The 21,543-nt window shown below is 60.7% G+C and overlaps 1 protein-coding gene across 1 annotated transcript; it reads left to right on the forward strand.

Annotated features, from left to right (window-relative positions):
• Window positions 1–102: 102 nt before the first annotated feature.
• PTCH2 (patched 2) lies at window positions 103–21,500 on the forward strand. Its single transcript, XM_033067504.1, is given in 26 exon segments — window positions 103–172; window positions 175–296; window positions 298–396; window positions 662–854; window positions 10,499–10,688; window positions 10,806–10,875; window positions 11,106–11,197; window positions 13,122–13,317; window positions 13,411–13,532; window positions 13,811–13,958; window positions 14,182–14,313; window positions 14,394–14,549; window positions 14,669–14,761; window positions 14,848–14,973; window positions 15,053–15,171; window positions 15,283–15,688; window positions 15,773–16,085; window positions 16,353–16,495; window positions 16,583–16,763; window positions 17,219–17,502; window positions 18,029–18,166; window positions 18,292–18,434; window positions 18,698–18,797; window positions 19,186–19,431; window positions 19,582–19,986; window positions 20,090–21,500. Coding segments are annotated over 25 exon segments (4,287 nt in total). The 3' UTR covers window positions 20,090–21,500.
• Window positions 21,501–21,543: the final 43 nt, after the last annotated feature.

Below are 21,543 nucleotides of genomic sequence, written 5' to 3' on the forward strand. Positions count from 1 at the left end.
TCCCCCCCGCGGCGGGGCCGGTGCGGTGCGGCGCGGGGCGGCGCGGGGGGGAGCGCGGTGTGTGGCCGCCGGCGGCGGGCGCGCCGTTGCTTAGCAGCGGCGATGGGCGCTGCCGCGGCGGCGGCGGCCAATGGGAGCGGCGGCGGCGGCGCGGCCCCGGCGCCCCCCGCCCCCGCCTCCCCTTTAGAGGCGCGGCGGGCGGCCGGCGGCGCACACACAGCCCTCCATCCGCACCGGCACCGGCACGGCCCCGCCGCGCGCATGGGGGCCGCCGCCGCGCTCGGCCCCACATAACGGGGGGTGCCCAGCCCCGCCAGCCGCCCCGCCATGCCGGCCGAGCCCCCCCGCGCCGCGCCGCCGCCGCTCCGCGCCGCCCGCCGCAAGCCGCTGCCCGAGGTGAGTGAGGGGCGAGCATCGCCCGCTCTCGCGGGGGCTGCGGGCCGGGGACGGGAGTTCGGAGAGCGCGGAAGAGCCCAGGGCGGGCCGGGCGGGTGCGGGGACCCCCGTGTCCCCCGGCTCGGAGAACCTCCGGCACTCGCGCTCCCGCTCCGCAGCCGAGCGCGGCGGCCGCGGGCATCCCGCCCTGCTGCGGGTCCCCTTCCCGGGCAGGGGCTCTCCCCTCTCCTCTCCTGGGCTGACCCGATCCTCGCCCCCTCCGCAGGGCAGGGCCGTGGGCCAGAGGACCCCGCTGTGGCTGCGGGCCCGCTTTCAGGCGCTGCTCTTCGCCCTGGGTTGCCGGATCCAGCGGCACTGCGGGAAGGTGCTCTTCGTGGGGCTGCTGGTGTTCGGGGCGCTGGCCGTGGGACTACGGGTGGCCTCCATCGAGACCGACATCGAGCACCTCTGGGTGGAAGGTAAGCGCGGCCCTGCGGGCTCGGCCGCCCGTGGGAACGGTCCCGGTCCCGCTCCCGGCCGCGGCTTTGTCCCCCACGCGCGGCGCGGAGTGCGGGGCCGGCCGGGAGGCAGGTGACAGCGCGGGAGCGGGGCGGGAGGAGGAGGATGAGGATGCCGCTGCCGGCCGTCCCGGCACCGGGGCCGTGGGTGCCCACGAGCCGGGGTCCCGTCTGTGCGGCCGCTCGGGCTGCGCCTTGCGCGGGTGCGTGGTGCTGGGCTGCAGAGGGACCCCCACGCGTGTCCCGACGGGGGTCCCCGCGCGAAGGTGCGGACACGTGCGACGGGGATGGTGCTGGACACCCCGTTCCCGGTGGGCTGAACCCCCGGGGACGGCCGCAGCCCTGCGCCGGAGCAGAGCCGGCGCCGCGGAGCCGCCAGTCCCGGCCCGGGACCCCGGCCCGGGGGGAACGGGAGCGCGGGCAGGGTCAGGCGGGAGCAAATCCCCGTTTCCGAGTGGAAGCGGCTGATCCCCCTCCTTTGTTATTAATAACTTCAGCGTGGATTTTCTTTCCCCGATTCCTGCAGCCCCGCTTCACGGGTCTGGGATTTGCTTTTCCTGCACCTCCTTTAGGCTTTGGGGGGGCCCCCGGGGGAGCAGCACCCCGAATCGCGGGCTCGTCCGTGCCGCCGGGCGCGGCGGGGGGATCCCCCGGGCGGGGGTCCCCGCGGGGTGCTGTGCAGGGGCAGATGTTGCTCAGCGGAGGGGTGTCAGCCATCTTTGTGCGGGAGCGCTGCCTCCTCCCCCACGCCCCGCTCCCTGTGTGGTCCTCAGCTACTCTTGGATTTGGTTCAACAATAGAAGCAACTTTGCTCTCCCACCCCCTTTTTTTTTTTTTTTTTTTTAATTTAAAAAAAAAGAGCTCTGCGCTCCCTGGCTGCTTGCACACAGATGCACGCACGGACCCCTGCCCAGGAATGCCCGGCTCTCCCACCTGCTCCCCACTCCCCAGGGATGTTTGTCCCCCCTCCCCAGATCTCGTCTCCATCACCCCCTTCCACTGCAACACGTAGCAGAGAAATCCAGTGATACCTCCCGGTCCAGCCAGCGCCTGAGCTGTGGCTGCTGAGGGAGGGGACGTGCTCCCTCCGTGGTTCCCCCACTCTGGGTCGTGGCTCCGGCTCCATTGAATTTTTATTGTGCTTTTGGGGTAGCAAGGAGTCAGCGTTTTGTAGAACTGTGGCCAGGAAAGCGGCTGTGGTTGTTCCTGTTAAGGGGAATGGGACTTGCGGCACATCAGGGTGGAGAGCGGGATGGGGAAGGGGCCAAGCCTGGGGACGGCTGGAAGCGCCCAGAAACCCGGCTTTTCCTGTGCCCCGCTGCGCTTCCCTGCCCGCACGGGCACAGCCAGGAGCAACTGCGGCTGCTCTCGGGGGATTTCCCCCACACTGCGGTCTGGCTGTAATGTGGGTGCCGGGGGCCTCTCTCAGGAGCCTTCTGTTTCTCATGGCTTCTCATCTTCGGTGTCAGGAGTTGGATTTAATTTTTTTTTTTTCACTCCGTGGTGGAGTATCGCTGACCTGGGGTGTCCTGTTCCTTCCTGGGCAGTGGGCGCACTGGGGTCTGCACACAGCCTGTGCTCTGGATCTGTGGTGCCTGGCTGAGGATGGTGTGTGATGCCGAGGGTGCTACTCAGAGCCCACCCTTGTCCTTCCTGGAGGGCTCTTTCCCCGGGAGTGTGCACTTGGGGCAGACCCCTCCGTGCCTCGCTCCTGGGTGGCACAGCCCCAGCGTCCTCAGGCGTTGGCACAACCTGTGACCACCAATGACGATGTGTCTGAGATGGCTTTAGTCCCAAGGGGTCCCTGGCAGGCATGCACGGGTCAGGATGTGGAAGGAAGGTTTGCGGTGACGCTTTCAGTCCGTGTGTCAGCTGTGGGGCTGCCTCCCTTCCCCATAACCATCTGTAGGTCCTTGCCTCACTGCCAGCCTCAGCTTCTGCATTTTCTGCCAAGATCAAAGTAATCCCCCTGGATGCCCAGCCCTGATCACTGCACCCCATCCTGGTGGTGCGGGGATGGGCATTATCAGGGGACAGGAGGGCCTGGGATGCCCCTGGAGAGTGGGACACAATTTCCCGGACTCTGTGGTTGGATCCAGAGCACTGGAAACTGCTTTGGGATTTTTCTCAGCCGCTGCTTTCTCACGTTCCCACGTGTGTGGCAGGGTTGGAGTGTGTGTCCTCTGCAGTGAGCCTGGTGCCATAGCCAGGCTGAAGCAGCGCAGTTCTTGCTTCTTGGCTGGCAAAGTTAGTATCCCATCAGCTTGGGTCCAAGTGTTTGGGATCCCCAGGGTGCTGGGGACCTGCCTTCTCTGGCTCTGTGAGGAGATGCTTGTGGGAGTGCCCTGAGGCAGTGCTGTAGGGTGTCTAAGGGGCAGGGTGTGTGTGCAGGGAATTCCAGGCCCATTATCCTAGCCCAGTGGGTCCCAGCTCAGGGGCAGGGTGGTTTAAGCTTCAAGGAAGCCTCTGATGACTGCACCAAATCATTTACCTCTGCATAGCCAGGCTGAGGGATGCGGGTGGTGATGCTCCAGCCCACAAACTGCCCCACCCGGGTGAGGTCCCAGCGCTGCAGGAGCAGAGTGTGACCCTGTGCCCTGTCCCCACTGCAGGCTGAGCTCAGCCCTCTAGGAGCTGAGATCCAGGAGGGAAGGGAGCTGCTTCCCAAGAGAGCACGGTGCTGATATCCCATCCCCCTCCTCCCCAAACAGGGGAATAGGGTGGGCAGCCCTGCTTTGGCCCCATGACTGGGGTCAGCATTCGGGCCATGCTGATGGTATGTCCTCCCGAGCCTCGGCTGTGACCCCAGCCACTGTGGGAAAGCAGAGGGTCCCCTGTCCCAATTCTGGGAATGTCCTTAGACTGGGGGCTGGCTGAGGGGTTCTTGCTGTGTTCTGAGGTTATACCTGACCTGTATCCCTGTTTGGGAGATGGAAGGACGCTGTGTCACCCCATAAATTGGACTCGACTGTGGAAATGTTCAATTAGGCTCCTCCAAAGCAATTAGCCACTCAGAGACTTTGAAATCCTGGCTAGCGGCAAGTGTTGAGTTACCTCTGGACACCTGGCAGCTGTTCCTGGCTCTCCCAGGGCGTCTTTAGGGCCAAGGGGCCGGGAAGGCGAGCTCTGGGCAGGCAGAGCCCTGGGTGGTGAATGGGTCTGCCTGATTTATAGCGCTGAGGGCTGGTTCAAAGGAAGGCCGGGTTAATTCCTAACCGGAACAGCCAAGCGCCCCGCACAGCCGTCGTGCTCTCAAAGAGCTGCTGAGTCTCCCTGGAGAAGTCCCTGTCCCTTTCCTGGAGGGGTCATGGACACCCCAAATGTGCTGGTGGGATGAAATAGGATGCATCTTATGGGGGTGAAGGGAATTTTCTCCCTTGTTCTCATCTTGGGGCATAAACTTGAGACACCTCCAACCCTCTTGGCAGTGGCTTCTGTCCTTCCTTGACCTCTGCAACAGTTCTTGGCACAGGGCATCACTTCCTCGGCACCCAGGACAGGGCTGGGATGCAGCCTGGAGCTCCCCCCACGGCAGGGCAAGACGGAGAGGAGGTGCTGGCTGACTGTATTTGCAGAGAGAGGGGCATAGGGAATGGGAAAGCCCCAACAGGAAGCCAAGGACGGGATTGAACACCCTCATCACTGTCTGTGTGGCCCCTCTTTCCAGCCCCTGTCCCCACTGTGCTGGGTGGGTCCTGTGGAGGGGTGTGGGGCAGCAGCAGTGGGGGTGAGTGGGATGCCACAGCCATTCCTGGGTGGGCACACAGAGAGGTGGGTGGTCTCCTTGCTGGGTGGGTGGGTTTGTGGGGTGAAATGTTTGTGCAGAGGCTGAGAAAGGAGCGGGTGAATCTGGGGGGCTGGTGCTGACAGGTTGGGGGCTCTCATGGCAGTTTGTCCCCAGGTCTGGGGCAGCAGGATGCTTGCTGGGATCTGGCCAGAGCTGTCTTCAATTCTATGGGGTGGCTCCTGGACTGCTACACCCCTGCTCTGTCTCCAGAGCGGTATCCTGGGGAAGAGGGTCCCCGTTGGTGTGTGGTGACACACTGCTCTGCAGGAAGGGAAGGGACAGCCCCGGGTGCCTGGGCACTGTTTGCCTGGCCTGGTGGGATTTTTCCTTCAGGACCATGCTGTTCTCTCTGTTTGCAGGGTCAGGGTATCTGTGGGGACACTATGCCCCTGTCCTGGGGGGCTGGAAGAGTGAGGAGCAACTGGGGTGTTGCTGCCATGAAATGCTGAGGTCCCTGTTATCCCAAAAACCTGCCTTCCTGGCTCTCCTCTATGCTCCACAGTCCCCTCTGGCTCTGAAAGAACCTTTCTTCTCAACAAGGGAAGCGGGGGAAGGAGGCTCACCCAGTAGCCCCCCACCCACCAGAAGATGGGGTCCAGGCGGTTCGCCTTTATTTATTTATCTTTGGGAGGTGAACGCAAAACCTCTTGCTCTTCCTTTTCCCTTCCTTGACATCTTGGTCAGCTTTTTTGGGCTGGAAAATTTTGCTAATTAACCCAAAGAGTCTGGAAGACTTTACAGATGGCTGTGGCTTATCTGCCCCTATCCATTTTGCTTTGCTTTTCAACTGATACATATTTTTTATTTCCTAGAAAGTGGGTTTTTTTCCTTTCTTTTATTTTTTTTAACTTGGACATATCTACGGATTTAGGGAAGGGGCTCTTTTTTTGTGTGTTTCAAATGTTATTTGGCGGCTGGGAGGGGGCAGCGCCAGGGCCCAAGAAGAGGGTTTTATTATCTGCCTCTCCCTCGGGCCTGGAAAAGTGGTCTGAGTTCAAAAAATTCATTTCTTGCCTGAATGAAGCCAGCAATGTGGAAAAATTTCACCATTCAGAGGGGGATGAATGTATGTTTCAACCACACATTAAGTGACATTAGCAAGCAGTGGAGTGCCTAATGTGGCCATTTTTCACAGCAGCCAACAGAGGGGGTGATTAGCATAATTAGTACAGGCAGCCCTATACATATGGAAATGGCAAATGCCTAAATGCCAACACCAGTGGAAATTTATGTCAATGCTGACAGGAGTCTTAGCGGTGAATAGTTCCCAACTGAATCCCCTCTCCCCCCCACCCCCTTTTTTTTTTTCCCCTCTCTCTTTTTCGGGGGTCGCGCTGTCCCCTCGGCGCTGGCCGGGGCGGTGCGAGCTCCCGGCTGCCCCCCTCCCTGTGCTGGGAACCGCCGCCCCCCGATTTGGGGTAATAAAGACATTAATTTAGCTTTGCCGTTAAACAAAAGAGTTCGGCCGGGGCCGGCGGCTGGGGAGCTGGCCCCAAACGGGCCCTTTCAGCCCCTCCGCCGCTGGCTTTTTGAAGGCATCCCCGTCTTCTGCCGTCCCTCTTGACTTGGTTGGGAGCCCCTTCAGCGGGGCTGGGTTTAGTTGGAGCTGCTGGGGCAGCGCCGAGCCCTCGTCCGTCCCTTCGTGCTGCTGGGGGCACCCATCTGCCACGCAGCTGCCCCCCTTGCCGGGACCAGCCGGGGGTGAATGGGGCCGGGAGGACGTGTTTTGACAGGATGGGGCCGCCGGGCTTTTGGCGAGGCTGGCGGTAGCGGCCGGGACAGGTAAAAATGGCTCTTTCAGTGTGCCCTGGGCGAGACTTCCTCCGGAGCAGCATGGGTCCTTTCACTGCCTCCCTAATCCAGCTAATCCGCCCCACAACACTTTGAAGGTGGCCTCCGGCTTGCACGCCGCTCAGCACGGGGAAGCTGCGGCCGAGGGATGCTTGGGGCGGTGCCTCGGGACCCCCTCCCACCGGGATGCGGGAGAGTGCTTGAGCTGCAGGATGGTTCTGGCGTGCCACTGGAGCCGCTGGGCTCCCATCGCCCGGGTCAGCGGGATGCACTCGGTCTGTGTTTGCCCCCGTGGGTGCCTCTTGTAGCAGGGGGGTGCTGTAAAGGGGGTTCCCCATGGGGATGGCTTTTCCCAGGGGATCTCAGCCTGACCTTGCCCCACTCCCAGCTGTGCCTTTGTGGTGGTGTCCAACCCTAGCGTTGGGATGTTGTGCTGTAGAAAGGGGCTGCTCATCAAGTCCCTTGCTAGCGGGCCCAGCTGGGAGCTGGGGTCAGGGCTGCAGCATCCTGTGTACCAGCCGAATCTGGGACTCAGCAGCACTTGTTGCCACGTCCCATAGCCCCATTACACCAAGCATGGCATTTTGGGGGGCCAAGCGAGACTGTGTACCCAGGAGTGCTCCCTCGCTGCCTTCCTGTCCCACCCAAGCAGTGACAACACTGGCAGTGCCTGGATGCCATCTGCAGTGTGGTGGCAGTGCCGTTGACCATGACCATGAGTCAGAGTGGTCTTTGCAGCATGTGTTTGCTGGGGAGACAGCGGTACTTCTCTGTGGTCCCCAGCACCTCCCACATCCCTCCCTCACCTTCACCCTTGCCAGACTGGGAGGGCTCAGTGTGGGGCTGGTAGCCTGCCCTGACCCACTGCCCTCCCGGTGCCACCCAGACATGCTGTCCTGGCACACTCAGCCTGCTGCCCCCCACCCTTGGGTGCTTGGAGATGGGGCACCACGGGGTTTGTTCACCTCCTGCCTTGGGAAAGCATGGTGGGAGGTCCCCTTGCTGTCATAGCTGATGGTAGCTGCAAGGGGGCCAGCCCTGGGCTGGGGGGCTTTGCAACTGCACTGTGGGCACCAGGACCGGGCGTGGGTTCATCTGACCCCAAACTTTCTGCGATGAGTCTGGGAGGTTCTGGCTACCCCTGGGGAGAGGTGGAGTGAGCTGGGATCAGACCCCTTCCAAGGCAGGAGGACAGCACAAGGGCTGAGGCTCTGTCTTGGCTGGAGCAGCTGAGGGCACAAGTTGGTCCCACTATGTGAGGATGAACTGGCTGCAGTGCTGTGGCTGTGGGTCCTGTGCCAGGAGGGTTTGGGGAGCAGCGGCAGGGGAATGGCTCAGGCAGGGTGGCCGGGAAGGGGGCAGGGAGGCTCCAGCCCTGCTCTATAATTTTGTGGCGGATGCTGTAATTATGGGGAGGGCTCCCCCGGCATGGCCCGTGGATGGGAGGCCGTCGCACATGCAGCCACCCTCACTGCCAGGGACCCTGTCCCATCCTTGGCATCCCCTCTTGCTGCTGGGGCACGGCAGGAGCCTGCTCTGCACCCCGGGTGTTTGGAGTGCAAGTGGGTGTAGGGTCACCATCCAGCGTGTGGATTGGGCTGCTCTGAGCCTGCACCCTGCAACCCCCTGGCAGTGGTTCCAGGGAGCAATGCCCAACCCCAGCGAGGATGCTCCTGCCTCGGGGGGCTGCCCTGCCCCCAAGCCGGGCTATGGAGTTGTGGAGGGCGCTGGGGGGTCCAGGGCAGTGAAGCCAAACCCTGCCAGGGAGCAGAGCAGGCTGTTAGTAAGCAGGACCGGACGCCTGATTGGAACCAGAGAGCTCTTTGCATGAAAAAGCCAAGGGCTCCCTTTGTTAATTGGAATAAAAAAAAACCAAAAACAAAAAAAACCCCAAAAAACAAAAAACCAAGACAACAACAAAAACAACAACAACCAAAAAAAAAAGAAGAATAATTTACATACAGTTCCTCATTAACGTGCTCATTGTTGGTATCGGGGTGCCCCCCAGGCTCCTCCCGGGCGCTCGCCCCGCTCCCGGGCTGGCCGGCCGGCGGGCGCGCGCCCGTTTGAAGTGTCCTTGGCAGCCCTGTGTGCGCTGCCTTGTCTTTTCATGTTGCTCTTTGGTTAATTAGGGTGTTGGAATTTGAGGCTTCCTCACGGCCTTTGAAGCTTGCTGACGGCTCGCAGTGCCCTGTTCCAAATTAACACTAATTACAAGGGACGGCTTTTTATTTTCTTTCTCTCTTTTTTTTTTTTTTTTTTTTTTCTCTCTCTCTTTAATTTTTCGGGGGGCTCGCCCCCACCCCATGCTTGCAGATGTGTGGCTCCTCCCGCAGCCGTGCTGGGCGGAGATGCCGGCAGGGCAGGGCGTAGCAGGATGCATCCCCCGGGAGCAGCAGAGCTGTCGGGCACCCCCTCATCGCTGTGTCCCACCTCCCGCCCGAGTTCGGCGTGGGTGGCATGGCTGAGATCAGAGCAGCTTGGCGCACCTCCTGCCCGACCTCCCAGCCTGCTGGGAACGGGATGGGCATCCCGCTTCCCCCCCACCATCCCCGACACCCACCCTCCCTGTGTCCTCGTCCCCTCGCCCTGGGTGCTGCTGTCCTCTCTGACACACACACAAAAGCCGTGGCCGTGTCCCCCCCTCCCTGTCCCTGGCACAACCTCTATCCCAACTGGCATCTGATGGACACCAGCTGCTCCCTGGCCCAGCCAGGAACAATAAAGATGCTTTGCCCTCCCCGTTCCCAAAAAGCAGGAAAAAAAAAAACAAAAACCAAAACACCAACCCATATAATAAGTCATTAGAAGGGAAGATTCTGCTCCTTATTTGCGGTCTCTCTCTGGCCTCCTCGGTGCTGGCGGAGGGCCAGGCCCGCCGGGGCCCCCGCCTCTTGCTGAGGGAGCGTCCTGGTGCAGATGAATCGTGACCTCCCCCTGCTTTCCTGAGGCTGGGCAGGAGCTGGCCTCACCCCTGCCAGCAGCACTGCCTTGGGAAGCATCCCACGGTGGGCATCCTGGGCTGCCCCAGTGGGTGGCACTGGGATAGGGGTACACCCTAGATGTGCCAGGGCAGCATCCCTCCCACCCTGGGCAGGAGGCTGGGAGCAGGGCAGTGAGTGGTGCTCTTGGGAGATGTCTCAGGATCCACTTCCCACCCTTCTTTGGGCTGTGTTGTGTCCCATTTGCTTTGCCAGGAGGGGGGTGGGAGCCCCACATTTGAAGGGGATAGGGACAACTGTCCCTAGGATGGTGCTCAGCCATGCAAAAGACCATGCAGGGTTTGATCCCAACCCCAGCCACGTTGGCTGGGAGGGGATTCCTCTTCCATGCCGAGGCAGCCACAGATGAAGTCGGTGGCTTCAGCTGGAAACCTTAGTCCTGGTGTGCTCGGAGCTCTCCTGCTGCCAAAGGGGCACAGATCCCAGAGCCTTGGTGGGGAAGAGTGATGTTCCCAGCACCACCTCCCTCCCCTGTCCCCAAACCTCTCCCGGGACAGCCTACACCTGCAGGGACCTTGGGGTGCCTGCCTTTCCTCACACTCTTTCCCTGCCTGCCTTGGGATGCCATGGAGGAGCTGGCCTGGGCAGCCCCTGGTTTCGCTTTCTATTTTGTGGGCTGGTTTTGGGCATCTGCAGCAGCCACCACAGTGCATGGGTGGAAGTGGACAGGTTGGGTCTGCTCAACTTCACCAACCATCTGTCTGTGGTTTTTTTTCTGGGGAAAGCAAAGCCAACAAGCTGCTTTGGGGCTGGGTACAGGGTTGGTGGGAAAGGGGTTGCCTGGTCCAGTGTGTCCTGAGGTGGTCCCTGTTTGGATCCTCTGGGTGTGAGCACCCAGAGGATGCAGCAATTGGGGAACCCCGCACCAAGAAGCCCCTTGTGAGTTAACATGGCAGTGTCTGGTGCTGTGCAGCCTTGATTCTGCCCATCTAATTCCCTGGGCATCCTGATGGGCAGGGCAAATTGGTGGGATGGGGGCTCTGCCTGCCCTGGCACTGACAGGCACATCATGGTCCCATCCACAGCGGGCAGCCGGGTGAGCCAGGAGCTGCGCTACACCAAGGAGAAGTTGGGCGAGGAATCTGTCTACACCTCCCAGATGTTGATCCAGACCCCGAAGAAGGATGGCGATAACATCCTGACGCAGGAGGCCCTGCAGCTCCACCTCGAGGCGGCCTTGGCCGCCAGCAAGGTCCAAGTCTCACTGTACGGAAAGTGAGTCCTGCTCCAGATGGGGGACGGGAACCCCACCGTGCCCTGCACATCCCCCTACCCCTTGCCATATCCCCTGTGGGATATGCCCATTTTCAGCCTCTCCTTCTGCCTTTCCAGATCGTGGGATTTGAACAAGATCTGCTACAAGTCTGGTGTCCCCATCATTGAGAACGGCATGATTGAGAGGGTAAGTGCTGGTCATGGACGGCCCTCCAGAGCCCCCCCGGGGGTGGCTGTTGACCATCAAAGGATGACAGTGGATGGGCTGTGGTGGGGACAGGGCTTGTCAGCCCCAGGTGCTGTGAGAGCACTGCTCACTGGATGTGGGAAGGTGCAGGTTTGGGAAGCTCATCAAGGCGGTGGGGGTACTGGGGACTCTGATCCATCCCTGCTGACCCCTCTCATCTCCTCCTGCAGATGATAGAGAAGCTGTTCCCCTGTGTGATCCTGACACCGCTGGACTGCTTCTGGGAAGGCTCCAAGCTGCAGGGAGGCTCAGCCTATCTCCCGTGAGTGTGTGTGGGGAACTATCCTGGGCTGTGGGGGGCCATGGGTGGGATCAGGAGCTGAGGATAATGCCGAGGGGCTGTGCTTGACCTGTCTTTGCAGCTTGGCTCTGCCTGCTCCAGGGTGCCTTGGTGCTGCTGCAGCTTGTGCTGGTCAACCATAGGTTGGTCTCACCACCATTGCTGGCCCTCTGGGTCAATGCCCTGGGGACAGGTTCCTGTCCTCCCCTCCTGGCCTTTGTGGCAGAGGTAGTGCTGCACTACTGCAGGAGGGCTGCAACCTGCAGTCAGGAACTGCCCATCCCATCCCTGTCATGCCATGCTCTCCCACCAGCCAGGGATGGGGATGGAGATGGGGACAGTGGCTGTGCTGCAGGCAGGTCCCTGAGGCTGCTGTTCCTGCCCCTGGCAGCGCTGGGTGCCACAATTGTGAGGGGCACTCACATTCCCGGGTTGCGCCCAGGGGCGCGGAGGGCACAGAGTCCCTGGGCTGGGTGGCAAGTGACTCCCAGCCAGCTCCTCACACCGCGGTGGTGGGGCTGGGGACCCCGGGCTCGGCTGGGGGAGCCTCCCCCACATTCCTTCTGTTTACGCGTGTGTTTGTCCGGGAGAGCTGGGGCGGCTTGTGCATTGTCAGCAAACGCAGCCCCTTGCTTTCTCATGCTAATGCTGCTCTGAAAGCTGCCCCTTGCCAAATAGATGAAATAGTGGCCTTATTCAGGCTGCTGCTGACGGGAGGAGGGGGAAGGGGCCGCAGCATCCCTAGCCAGGACTAGGGCAGGTTTTGCCCCCCCAAGGTTTAGGTTCTCCCCATCTCAGACTGGGGAACTGCTGAGAGCAGGAGCTATGGGGCTGGGGTGGCTGTGCCAAATGGGATGCTGGTGGCATTGACTGGCGGCTTGGGCAGAGTTCTGGGACTGAGGTACGTGGTAGGCAGGGTGGCAGGCAGGGTGGCACTGGAGCAGCGATGGGACTGCTCTCTCCTCACAGCCGAGTGAACGGGTGCCCGGGCGGGCACCCCGGCTGAGTGCCGGCCAGCCCGTGGGGACTCGTCCCCCTTTTTAACGCTGAGGGGTGAGCGGGGCGGGAGCTGGGAGAACAAAGAGCAGCAATCTATGGAAAGACAAAAGGATTTGCCCTGGCTCAGTGAAGCAAGCGAAAGCAGATAAAAGGGGCTCTCTTTGGAAGCAGCAGCAGCTCCGGTTGGTATGTGGGAATCTCGAGCGGCCGGCTCTGGCCCAGCCAGCCTTCATGAATTATTAGGCTGTGTTTCTCCCCAGAGCCCACACTTGCTTGGGGCTTTTTCTTCCCCTCTTTGGAGCGCTGGGCTGGGTTATGGGCTTTTTTGTGTGTCCTTTCTGTCTTAAAAAAGAAGCTGAGTGAGGCTGGAAGCTGGCCCCCAGCTCCCCAGGCTGGGGTGGAGGGAGCAGAGCATCTGCAGGCAATGGGAAAAACCCTTTTCTTGGGTACCCAAGTCCCGTGCGGTCCTGCTGGACCTCCAAGAACCTACTCCACGCCCAGCTCCCAGTATTGTGGAGGAAGGGCTGTAACGGATGCTGGGAGCTATTGCCTGCCTGCTCCCCTCTATCAAGATGTTAGCCCACGGGCAGTAATCGGCCTGACTGCTCACACAAAGCGGGGCCAGGCAGCAGGGCCGGCTCCCCCCGCTTTGTCCCGGACTAACAAGATCAGGCACGCTACTTGACTCGGGGCATGGCCCACTGTGGCGCACAGGGCACGGGGGATTCCGCGGACGGCCCCGGGAGGGGGTATGGGATGTGCTGGGGACTGATGCTGCTTGTCTGCATCCTCACATCCTGCCTTTGAGGGCATCTGCAGCACCTCCGGGATGGGTTGGCAGTGGTGGTGGAGGTACTGCATGTGGGTTTTGGCATCCCCCATGACCTCAGTGCTGCTTTCTGCCCAGGGGCCGCCCAGACATCCAGTGGAGCAACCTGGACCCTCTGCAGCTGATGGAGGAGCTGGGGCAGTTCACATCCCTGGAAGGCTTCAAAGAGCTGCTAGACAAGGCAGAGGTGGGACAGGCTTACATGGAGCGGCCCTGCCTGGACCCCCAGGACCCCCAGTGTCCCCCCAGTGCTCCCAACAAGCAGAGCCAGCAGGTGGGTTACAGTCCATGAGGACCAGGATTTGGTGTGGGGGTTTACTGCTCTCTTGCCTGCCCCACAATCCTGACAGCTCTCCTCCACCCACAGAGCCCTGACATCCCAGCCGAACTCTCTGGGGGCTGCCACGGCTTCTCCAGGAAGTTCATGCGCTGGCAACAGGAGCTGATTTTAGGTGGCACGACCAAAGACTCCCAGGGCAAGCTGCTACGGTAAGAGCTGCTGTGGTGTGGGCATCCCCAGGCACAGGGCAGGATACCTGCCCCAGCTGCAGAAGCGGCTGTGGGGCTGTCACCAGCAGAGGCTGGCCAATGTGTGGGGCAATTGAGCAAGGCAGTGGTTTGGAGAAAGGCAGAGCAAGGAGGAGGGATGCCTGGGTCCTCTCTAGGTGTCTGTGGCGGGGATGGGTGCTGTGGGGTGGGGGATGGACCCATTCCTGCATCCTGGGGCGCTGCAGCCGGTCCCAGCGAGGTGCGTGCCTGTCCCCCAGCGCCGAGGCCCTGCAGACCATGTTCCTCCTCATGAGCCCCCGGCAGCTCTACGAGCACTTCAAGGATGACTACGAGATCCATGATATCAGCTGGAGCGAGGAGAAGGCAGGAGCCATCCTGGAGGCCTGGCAGAGGAAATTTGTGGAGGTGAGCACCGAAATAGCCCTCCCATGGTGCTGGGCGGGGGTTAGCCTGTATGTGGCATCCCTCTGTGCCCAGGTTTTTATGTGGCCGTGGGTCCAGGCACTGCTCTCTTTTGAGAGTCCCTAGGGGCTGTTAGTGGTGACATTGACACCCTGAATGGCTCTGGGGTGGGTGTGCTGTAGAGCAGGGGGGTCCTGACTCCTCTAATGGGATGCATCTCTGGCAGTTGGCACAGGACTCCATCCCTCCCAACGCCACACAGAGTGTCCATGCTTTCTCCACCACCACGCTCAATGACATCATGAAGTCCTTCTCTGACGTCAGTGTCATCCGGGTGGCTGGGGGCTACCTCCTCATGGTACGTGTGCCCCTTCTCTCTATCCTCTGCCATCCCTCCATCTTCCCCCTGGTCCCTGCTAACCCACTGTGCTCTTCCAGCTGGCCTACGCCTGTGTCACCATGCTGCGGTGGGACTGCTCCAAGTCCCAAGGGGCTGTGGGCCTGGCTGGGGTCCTGCTCGTTGCTCTCTCCGTTGCCTCTGGCCTGGGGCTTTGCTCACTGCTGGGCATCTCCTTCAATGCAGCCACTACTCAGGTATGTGCTGGGGAAAGAGCTGGGTACTGGTGGGTGGGACCCTAAGGGCTGAGGGGTGGCCAAGTCCCCTCTCAGGTGATGGCTGTGTCCCTCTGCTGATGCCAACTGCTCTGTGGCAGGTCCTGCCCTTCCTGGCCCTTGGCATTGGGGTCGATGACATGTTCCTCTTGGCTCATGCCTTCACCGAGACGAGCCAGCACATCCCCTTCAAGGTGAGCACTGAGCACTGCCCAGGGGCTTGTCAGCCTCCTCCTGCCTCCCCATGGTCCCTCTGATCACCCCTTTTCTATTCCTGCAGGAGCGGACAGGTGAGTGTCTGAAGCGCACAGGGACCAGTGTGGCTCTCACCTCTGTCAGCAACATGATTGCCTTCTTCATGGCAGCCCTGGTGCCCATCCCTGCCCTGCGCGCCTTCTCCCTCCAGGTAGGGCCATGGTCCCTTTCCTGGGGATGGGAAGGGATGGCCAAACCCTGCTCTGACGTGTGTCCCCCAATACCTGCAGGCTGCAGTGGTTGTTGTGTTCAACTTCGCCATGGTGCTCTTTGTTTTCCCTGCTATCCTGAGCCTGGACCTACACCGCCGGGAGAAACGCCGGCTTGACATCCTCTGCTGCTTCTACAGGTACCAGCACTGGGCTGGCTGAGATGGGTCTGACCCCACAGTTCTGTAAAGAAGATGGGGTGATTAAATATCTCATCTTTCTCTCTCTCCTCCTTCCCTCTCTCCACACAGCCCTTGCTCCTCACGGGTCATCCAGATCCAGCCCCAAGAACTTGCTGACGCCAATGACAACCATGCCTGCCACCCATCTCCTTATGGGCACCCCAGCGTGGCCACCAGCACCCAGATCACCACCACTGTGCAAGCCTTCACCCGGTGTGACTCCTCAGGCCACCACATTGTCACCGTCCTGCCACCCACGTCCCAGGTGTGCACCTCACCTGCCGTCCTCCTGCCCCACACTGATCCCTTGGGCTCTCAGGTCTTCACCCCATCGAGCTCCACCAGGGATCTGCTGTCTCAGCTGGATGAGGCCAAGGGTGGGCGGGAGTGTGTCCCCCTGCCCTTCTGCCGCTGGAGCCTCGCTGATTTTGCCCGGGAGAAGTACGCCCCACTCCTTCTGCGCACCAGGACCAAGGTGAGGTGGGGGCAGCCCTGGTGGTGCCACTCAAGGTGGGTGGGTGGCACAGGACTCTTCCTGACCTCCCCATTGTCCCCACAGGTGGTAGTGGTGGTGTTGTTCCTGGCACTTCTGGGGCTGAGCCTCTATGGCACCACCATGGTACATGATGGCCTCTACCTGACGGACATCGTACCACGGGACACCAAGGCACACGCCTTCATCTCAGCCCAGTTCAAGTACTTCTCCTTCTACAACATGTTCATCGTCACTAAAGGTGGCTTCCACTACCCAGGTGCCCAGGCTGCCCTGCTGAGCCTGCACCAGGCCTTCAGCACCGTCAAGTACGTGGTGCGGGAGGACAACCGTGACCTGCCCAAAATGTGGCTCCATTACTTCCAGGACTGGCTGCGAGGTGAGGGACATGCCTCTTCTCCAGAACCTCCCTTGCCTGACAGTCCTCTCCCCAGCCTGCATGCTCCCCACTGGCCTGGGAACACCTTCCCTTGTCTGCAGTACCCTGGGGAGGGTGGTCCCAAGGTGCCCAGCACTGGAAGCTGAACCTTGGGGGTTCCCGTGTGCCCATCCCGCTGGCACCACACTCTGTGGTGTGTGGCGTGGGGTGGTGTGCAGGGTGGTGTGTCCCAGGGATGCTCATCCCCCATGCATTCTGCATTCCCAGGGCTCCAGGCCACCTTCGACAGGGACTGGAAGGCTGGGCGCATCACACATGATAGCTACCGCAATGGCTCCGAGGATGGGGCACTAGCCTACAAACTCCTCATCCAGACTGGCAATAAGAAGGAGCCCTTCAACTTCAATCAGGTGGGTGGTCACAGGGCTGGGCTGACTGGGCTGGGGGTGTCTCTGCCCCAGCTGCCAGCTCATGCTCGCTTCTGATCTCTCCTGTAGCTGACCACGCGGCGACTGGTGGACGAGAATGGCATCATCCCCCCTGACACCTTCTACATCTGCCTGACAGTGTGGGCCAGCAATGACCCCCTGGGCTTTGCCGCCTCCCAGGCCAACTTCTACCCCCCACCCCCTGAGTGGATTCATGACAAGTACGACACCACAGGCGAGAACCTGCGAAGTGAGTGAGCATGGTGGGCTCCCCAGGGCCCCCCTGCCCCAGGCATCCTTCTGCAGAGTACCCCACTCCCCACACCTTTTAGGCCTGAAGGGAAATCCCCCACATCCCTTACCCCATCTGGTAAACCGCCTTGCTTCTCCATGCTTAACCCTTGTCCTCCTGCACCCCACAGTCTGAGCATCCCACTGTGCATTCCCTGTGGCCTTAGCAACACATGCGTGCTCCAACCCATGAGCATCTTGCTGTGAAGAGTAACCCACTAATGCACAAAAATCCTACAGGCAGAGACATGCCCTGCCTTCCTTGACCCTAGTCTGTTCCCTACACACTCCCCAGACCTGTGGTACCCAGCCAGGCATCAGGCTGCACTCAGGCTGGTGTGAGTGTGGTGCTCTCATGCTGCCTGTACACCCATGCTGCCCATACCCTTATACTGCCTGTGATTTCCTCCCCAGTCCCCGCAGCCCAGCCATTGGAGTTCGCCCAGTTCCCCTTCTACCTGAGCGGGCTGCGTCGCACATCCGACTTTGTGGAGGCAATTGAGAGCGTACGGGCCATCTGCCGGGAGGCTGCCCAGCGCCACGGCGTGCTGAGCTACCCCAGTGGCTACCCTTTCCTCTTCTGGGAGCAGTACATTGGCCTGAGGCACTGGTTCCTGCTGGCCATCAGCATCCTGCTGGCCTGTACCTTCCTTGTCTGTGCCTTGCTGCTGCTCAACCCCTGGACCGCTGGCATCATCGTGAGTACGCACCCTGATGCATGGGGATGGTGCTGATGGGTGGGGTCAGGGCATCCAGCCTTTCTTCCGTCTGGCTGAGTGGGCCTGGGTACCTGCTTCATGGGAATTGGGTGGTGGAGTGGCTAGGGGCACCCTGGGGGGAAGGGATGCCCATATGAGGGTGGCAGTGGGTGGGAGACTACTTTGTGGAGGGATCAGTAATACCACTGATGAAGAGAGCAGGGGGGCTTGGATACATCCATGCAGAAGAGCGTGACAGGAACACCCATTTGGAGGTGGCAGTTGGTGGAGGACCCACACAGAGGGATCAGGGAACCTGTTATGAAGGGAATGTGTGTGGTGGGCAGGGGTTTGATGACACCCATGCAGAGCAGGGTAAGGGCTACCCCCAGAAGATGGGACATAGGGACACCCCAAATAGAGGGAAAAGGGTCAGTGAGGTGACGCTGCCCTATATGGACTAGGCTTGCCAGGGAGAGGCGATAACCAGTCAAAGCCATCTCTCACTAACCCCACCACCTTCCAGGTCTCCATCCTGGCCATGATGGCTGTGGAATTGTTTGGCATCATGGGGCTGATGGGCATCAAGCTGAGCGCCATCCCTGTGGTCATCCTCATTGCCTCGGTGGGCATCGGTGTGGAGTTTACTGTCCACGTGGCCCTGGTGAGTACAGGCTGATCCCAGTTCCCACTCTCTGGCACCCTCACCCTCTTGGCCATGTGCTGATGGGTGACCCGTCATGGGTGGCACATGGAGACAGCCCTGTATGACATTTCCATCCCACTCAGGGCTTCCTGACAGCTGCGGGGAGCAGGAACGTGCGCTCGGCTGCAGCACTGGAGCACACTTTTGCCCCTGTGATGGATGGTGCTGTCTCTACCCTCCTGGGTGTCCTCATGCTGGCTGGCTCTGAGTTTGATTTCATCATGAGGTGAGCACTGAAGAAGAAACCAGCCACTTGCTACCCTACAAGAGCTTTGGCAGTGGGGGCTGGTATGTGGCAATCCACTGTTCTGGCACCGGGGATGTGGGGCAGCTGGTGAGGACATCTTGCTGGGGACTGCCATTCCATCTTGCCTGGAGGCTGGGGAGACATGGCAGGGCCAGAGGGTGTGGCATGGGAAGCCATGTTTGGGATGGGACAGGTTCATGATTGCTGTGCCTGCTTACTCCATGTGCCTATGGCTCCCTCAGGTATTTCTTTGCGGTGCTGACCATCCTGACACTGCTGGGGCTGCTCAACGGGCTGGTGCTGCTGCCTGTCCTGCTCTCTGTCATCGGGCCACCCCCTGAGGTACAAGACCACTCTATCCCACTTTTCTCTCATCCTCCCCAACCCTGTACCTACATCTCTCCATCCCCCATCGCCCCTCTACCTGCCCACCTTTCACCCTCTATCCATCTTTGCCTTGCCCAGTCCCCACCTCAGTCCATCCCTTGCCCTGTACCATCCCTCTTTTATTTCATTCTTTCTCTGACCCATATTGTACTTGCCCCATACCTACCTGATGTAGTTCCTGCTTCATTCCACACTCAACTTCACCCATCCCTCCCTGATCCATTTGATCCCATCCCTGTTTCACTTGGTATGCCCCACATCCCCATCCTTGCATCAACCCATGCTCCCTGCTTCTCCATACTCCTCTGTCCCTAGCCCATCTGACCTTGTCTTCTCTCCCCAGGCATCCCTGGTGGAAAATGGCCCCTGCCTACCCCCACCAGATTCAGTACCCCCATGTCTGGGCCCTGGGGGACTGTACGTCCGGTGCACTCCAGCCTGGCCTGCCACTTTCCCTGAGCCCTCTGACACGGAGCACTACACGGAGAGTGTGGGGCCAGGCAGCCCACGGGGACCCTTCATTGTGCCCCCTGCCCCAGCACACATCCTACTGGAGGCTGGCAAGGACCCCAGCTTCCCCCGCATAACTGTGAGTGTCTCTGCCCATTGTGGCATTGCCAACTGCCCTGCATCCCCAGGGAGAGGGTCATGGATGGAGCTAGGGGATGGGGGCTGGTGGTGTTGCCGGAGGGATGCTCAATATGACTGGAAACCCTCATGCTTCATGTTCCCCCTCCAGGTGCTGAAGCCCTACAAGGACAGCCTGGAGGTTCAGGGGAAGAAAGAAGCTTCTGGCCCTCAGCCTGCAGCTCCCCTGCCCTTTGGGGAGCCGGGCACCACACTGCCCCGAGAGCACCCACAGCCTGGCCTACCGGGTACCCAGCCAGCTCCCCATGCAGCCCTGCCCACCTACAGCACCCACCTGCAGGGTCCTGCCGGCAGCTACACCACCGTGACAGCCACCGCGTCAGTGACAGTGGCCCTGCACCCCACACTGCCTGGTTCCTACCCCAGCTTCAGCCCTGAGGGTTTCACCAGCAGCGAGCGGGACTGCCTGGATGAGCCCAGCACCAGCAGCACTGCTGTGCCCAACACCTTCGAGATGCAGAACATGGGACACCACGGGGCAGATGCCCGGCGCTAGGTGAGCTTGGGGACACCCTACTCAGGGCTGGTGCATGGCAGCATGGGGGTGTGAGGTGAGTGTGGAGGGACCCAACTGACTCCCGGAATCTCTCTCCCTACAGATTGCTGGTTCCTGGGCAGAGCATCTCCCTAGCACCCAGTGGGCACAGGAGGGTGCAGAGCGGGGTCACCCGTGTCATGCTGCTAATCGCCGGAGCGGTCTTGGCCAAGGAGGACCGGCCCCCCTGCACCCTGCACCGGGGCTTGGTAGGGCAGGCTGGCACTTCTATGCAAGCTGTGTGCAGGCCACGCCGTGCCCACGTGTCCCTCACCTGAGGCTGTACCGTTGGTGCCGTGTCCCATCACCCAGGGCTTGGGGTTATCCTGCCCTGGGCTTCTTGTCCCCCAGAAATGGAAGCACTAACTCCCCCCTCTGTTTCTGGAGCTGCTGGCAAGGTGGACTCAGTGCCATGCCAGCTCCCCCTCTGTGGGGTCACTGCCTGCTCCCCATCACCTCCTCCTGGGACCACCCATCCCAGGCCTGGGGTACCCCAGCTGGGTGCCCTGATGCCCCCTGTCCTGATAAGGGGGCAGCCCCAGAGCCAGCTATGCCCTGGTGTGACATGGGCAAGGCCTAGGGTGGGCACCCCCACCTTTATTTATTGCAAAGGGAAACTATCTATAGAGAGATATATATTTTTAAGCTTATTTTAAAAGATTTATTTCTCAGCCTACAGCCTCACCTGGCTGCCCAGGGTGCAGGCAAGGAGTGGGCAGACCCTTTGCCCAGTGCAGGGCTGCCCACTGGAGGCAGCAGGAGCCCGGGGGCACAGACCTGGTTCATGCCTCCACTCCATGGGCAGCTCACCCCTTCCAACATGCTAGTCTGTGCCTCAGTTTCCCCAGTGGCAAGGATGGGAAGGCTGGAGATCATGGATGTGCCACAGCAGAGAAAGGGAGCCTTTTGCTCCCCAGTGCACAGGCGGGGTTTTGGAAGGGGGAGATCCTTGGAGTGGTCCTTGCTGTGCCAAGCCCCTGAGCTGTCCCACAGCCCCCTGTGTCACACTTTTACTCTTCCCAGGAGATGGCACAGGCTTGAGCACGCACAGGACGGTGCACGCTGATGTGGGCTCCCATGGTGCCACGAGGCACACCTTGCTGGGAAACCTATTTTTTACCGTGTCCCCGTGCAACGGGGCTGTCCCTGCAGCCAACCCCTGTCCCCATCCCCGTCCCCATCCCGGGCACCGTCCTCGCCGTTACCCAGCACTTTAACTCCAGCGGTGTTTGCCGTGCCTGCGGCCCCAGGGCCCCCCGCCCCCTGACACTGCCGCTGGGCAGGGGTGGCCTTGGGGACCCTGTCCCCGTGCCAGGCGTGGGCACGGCGGGCAGCCCCCCCCCTCCCCCCAACACGCCATCTAAGTTATTTATATATCAAAGAGAGCAAAGGTTTATTTTTGTAGTTTGTACAGGCGGTAGTGGGGACCGAAGGTTTATTTTTAAAGAGTAAATATATATATTATATATAAATTACCTGCTGTGTCCGGCCCTTTCTCCTGGTGAACACAGCTGGAAG

This window comes from Catharus ustulatus, chromosome 9 (assembly GCF_009819885.2).
Source record: "Catharus ustulatus isolate bCatUst1 chromosome 9, bCatUst1.pri.v2, whole genome shotgun sequence".
In the NCBI taxonomy this organism is placed as follows: Eukaryota; Metazoa; Chordata; class Aves; order Passeriformes; family Turdidae; genus Catharus; species Catharus ustulatus.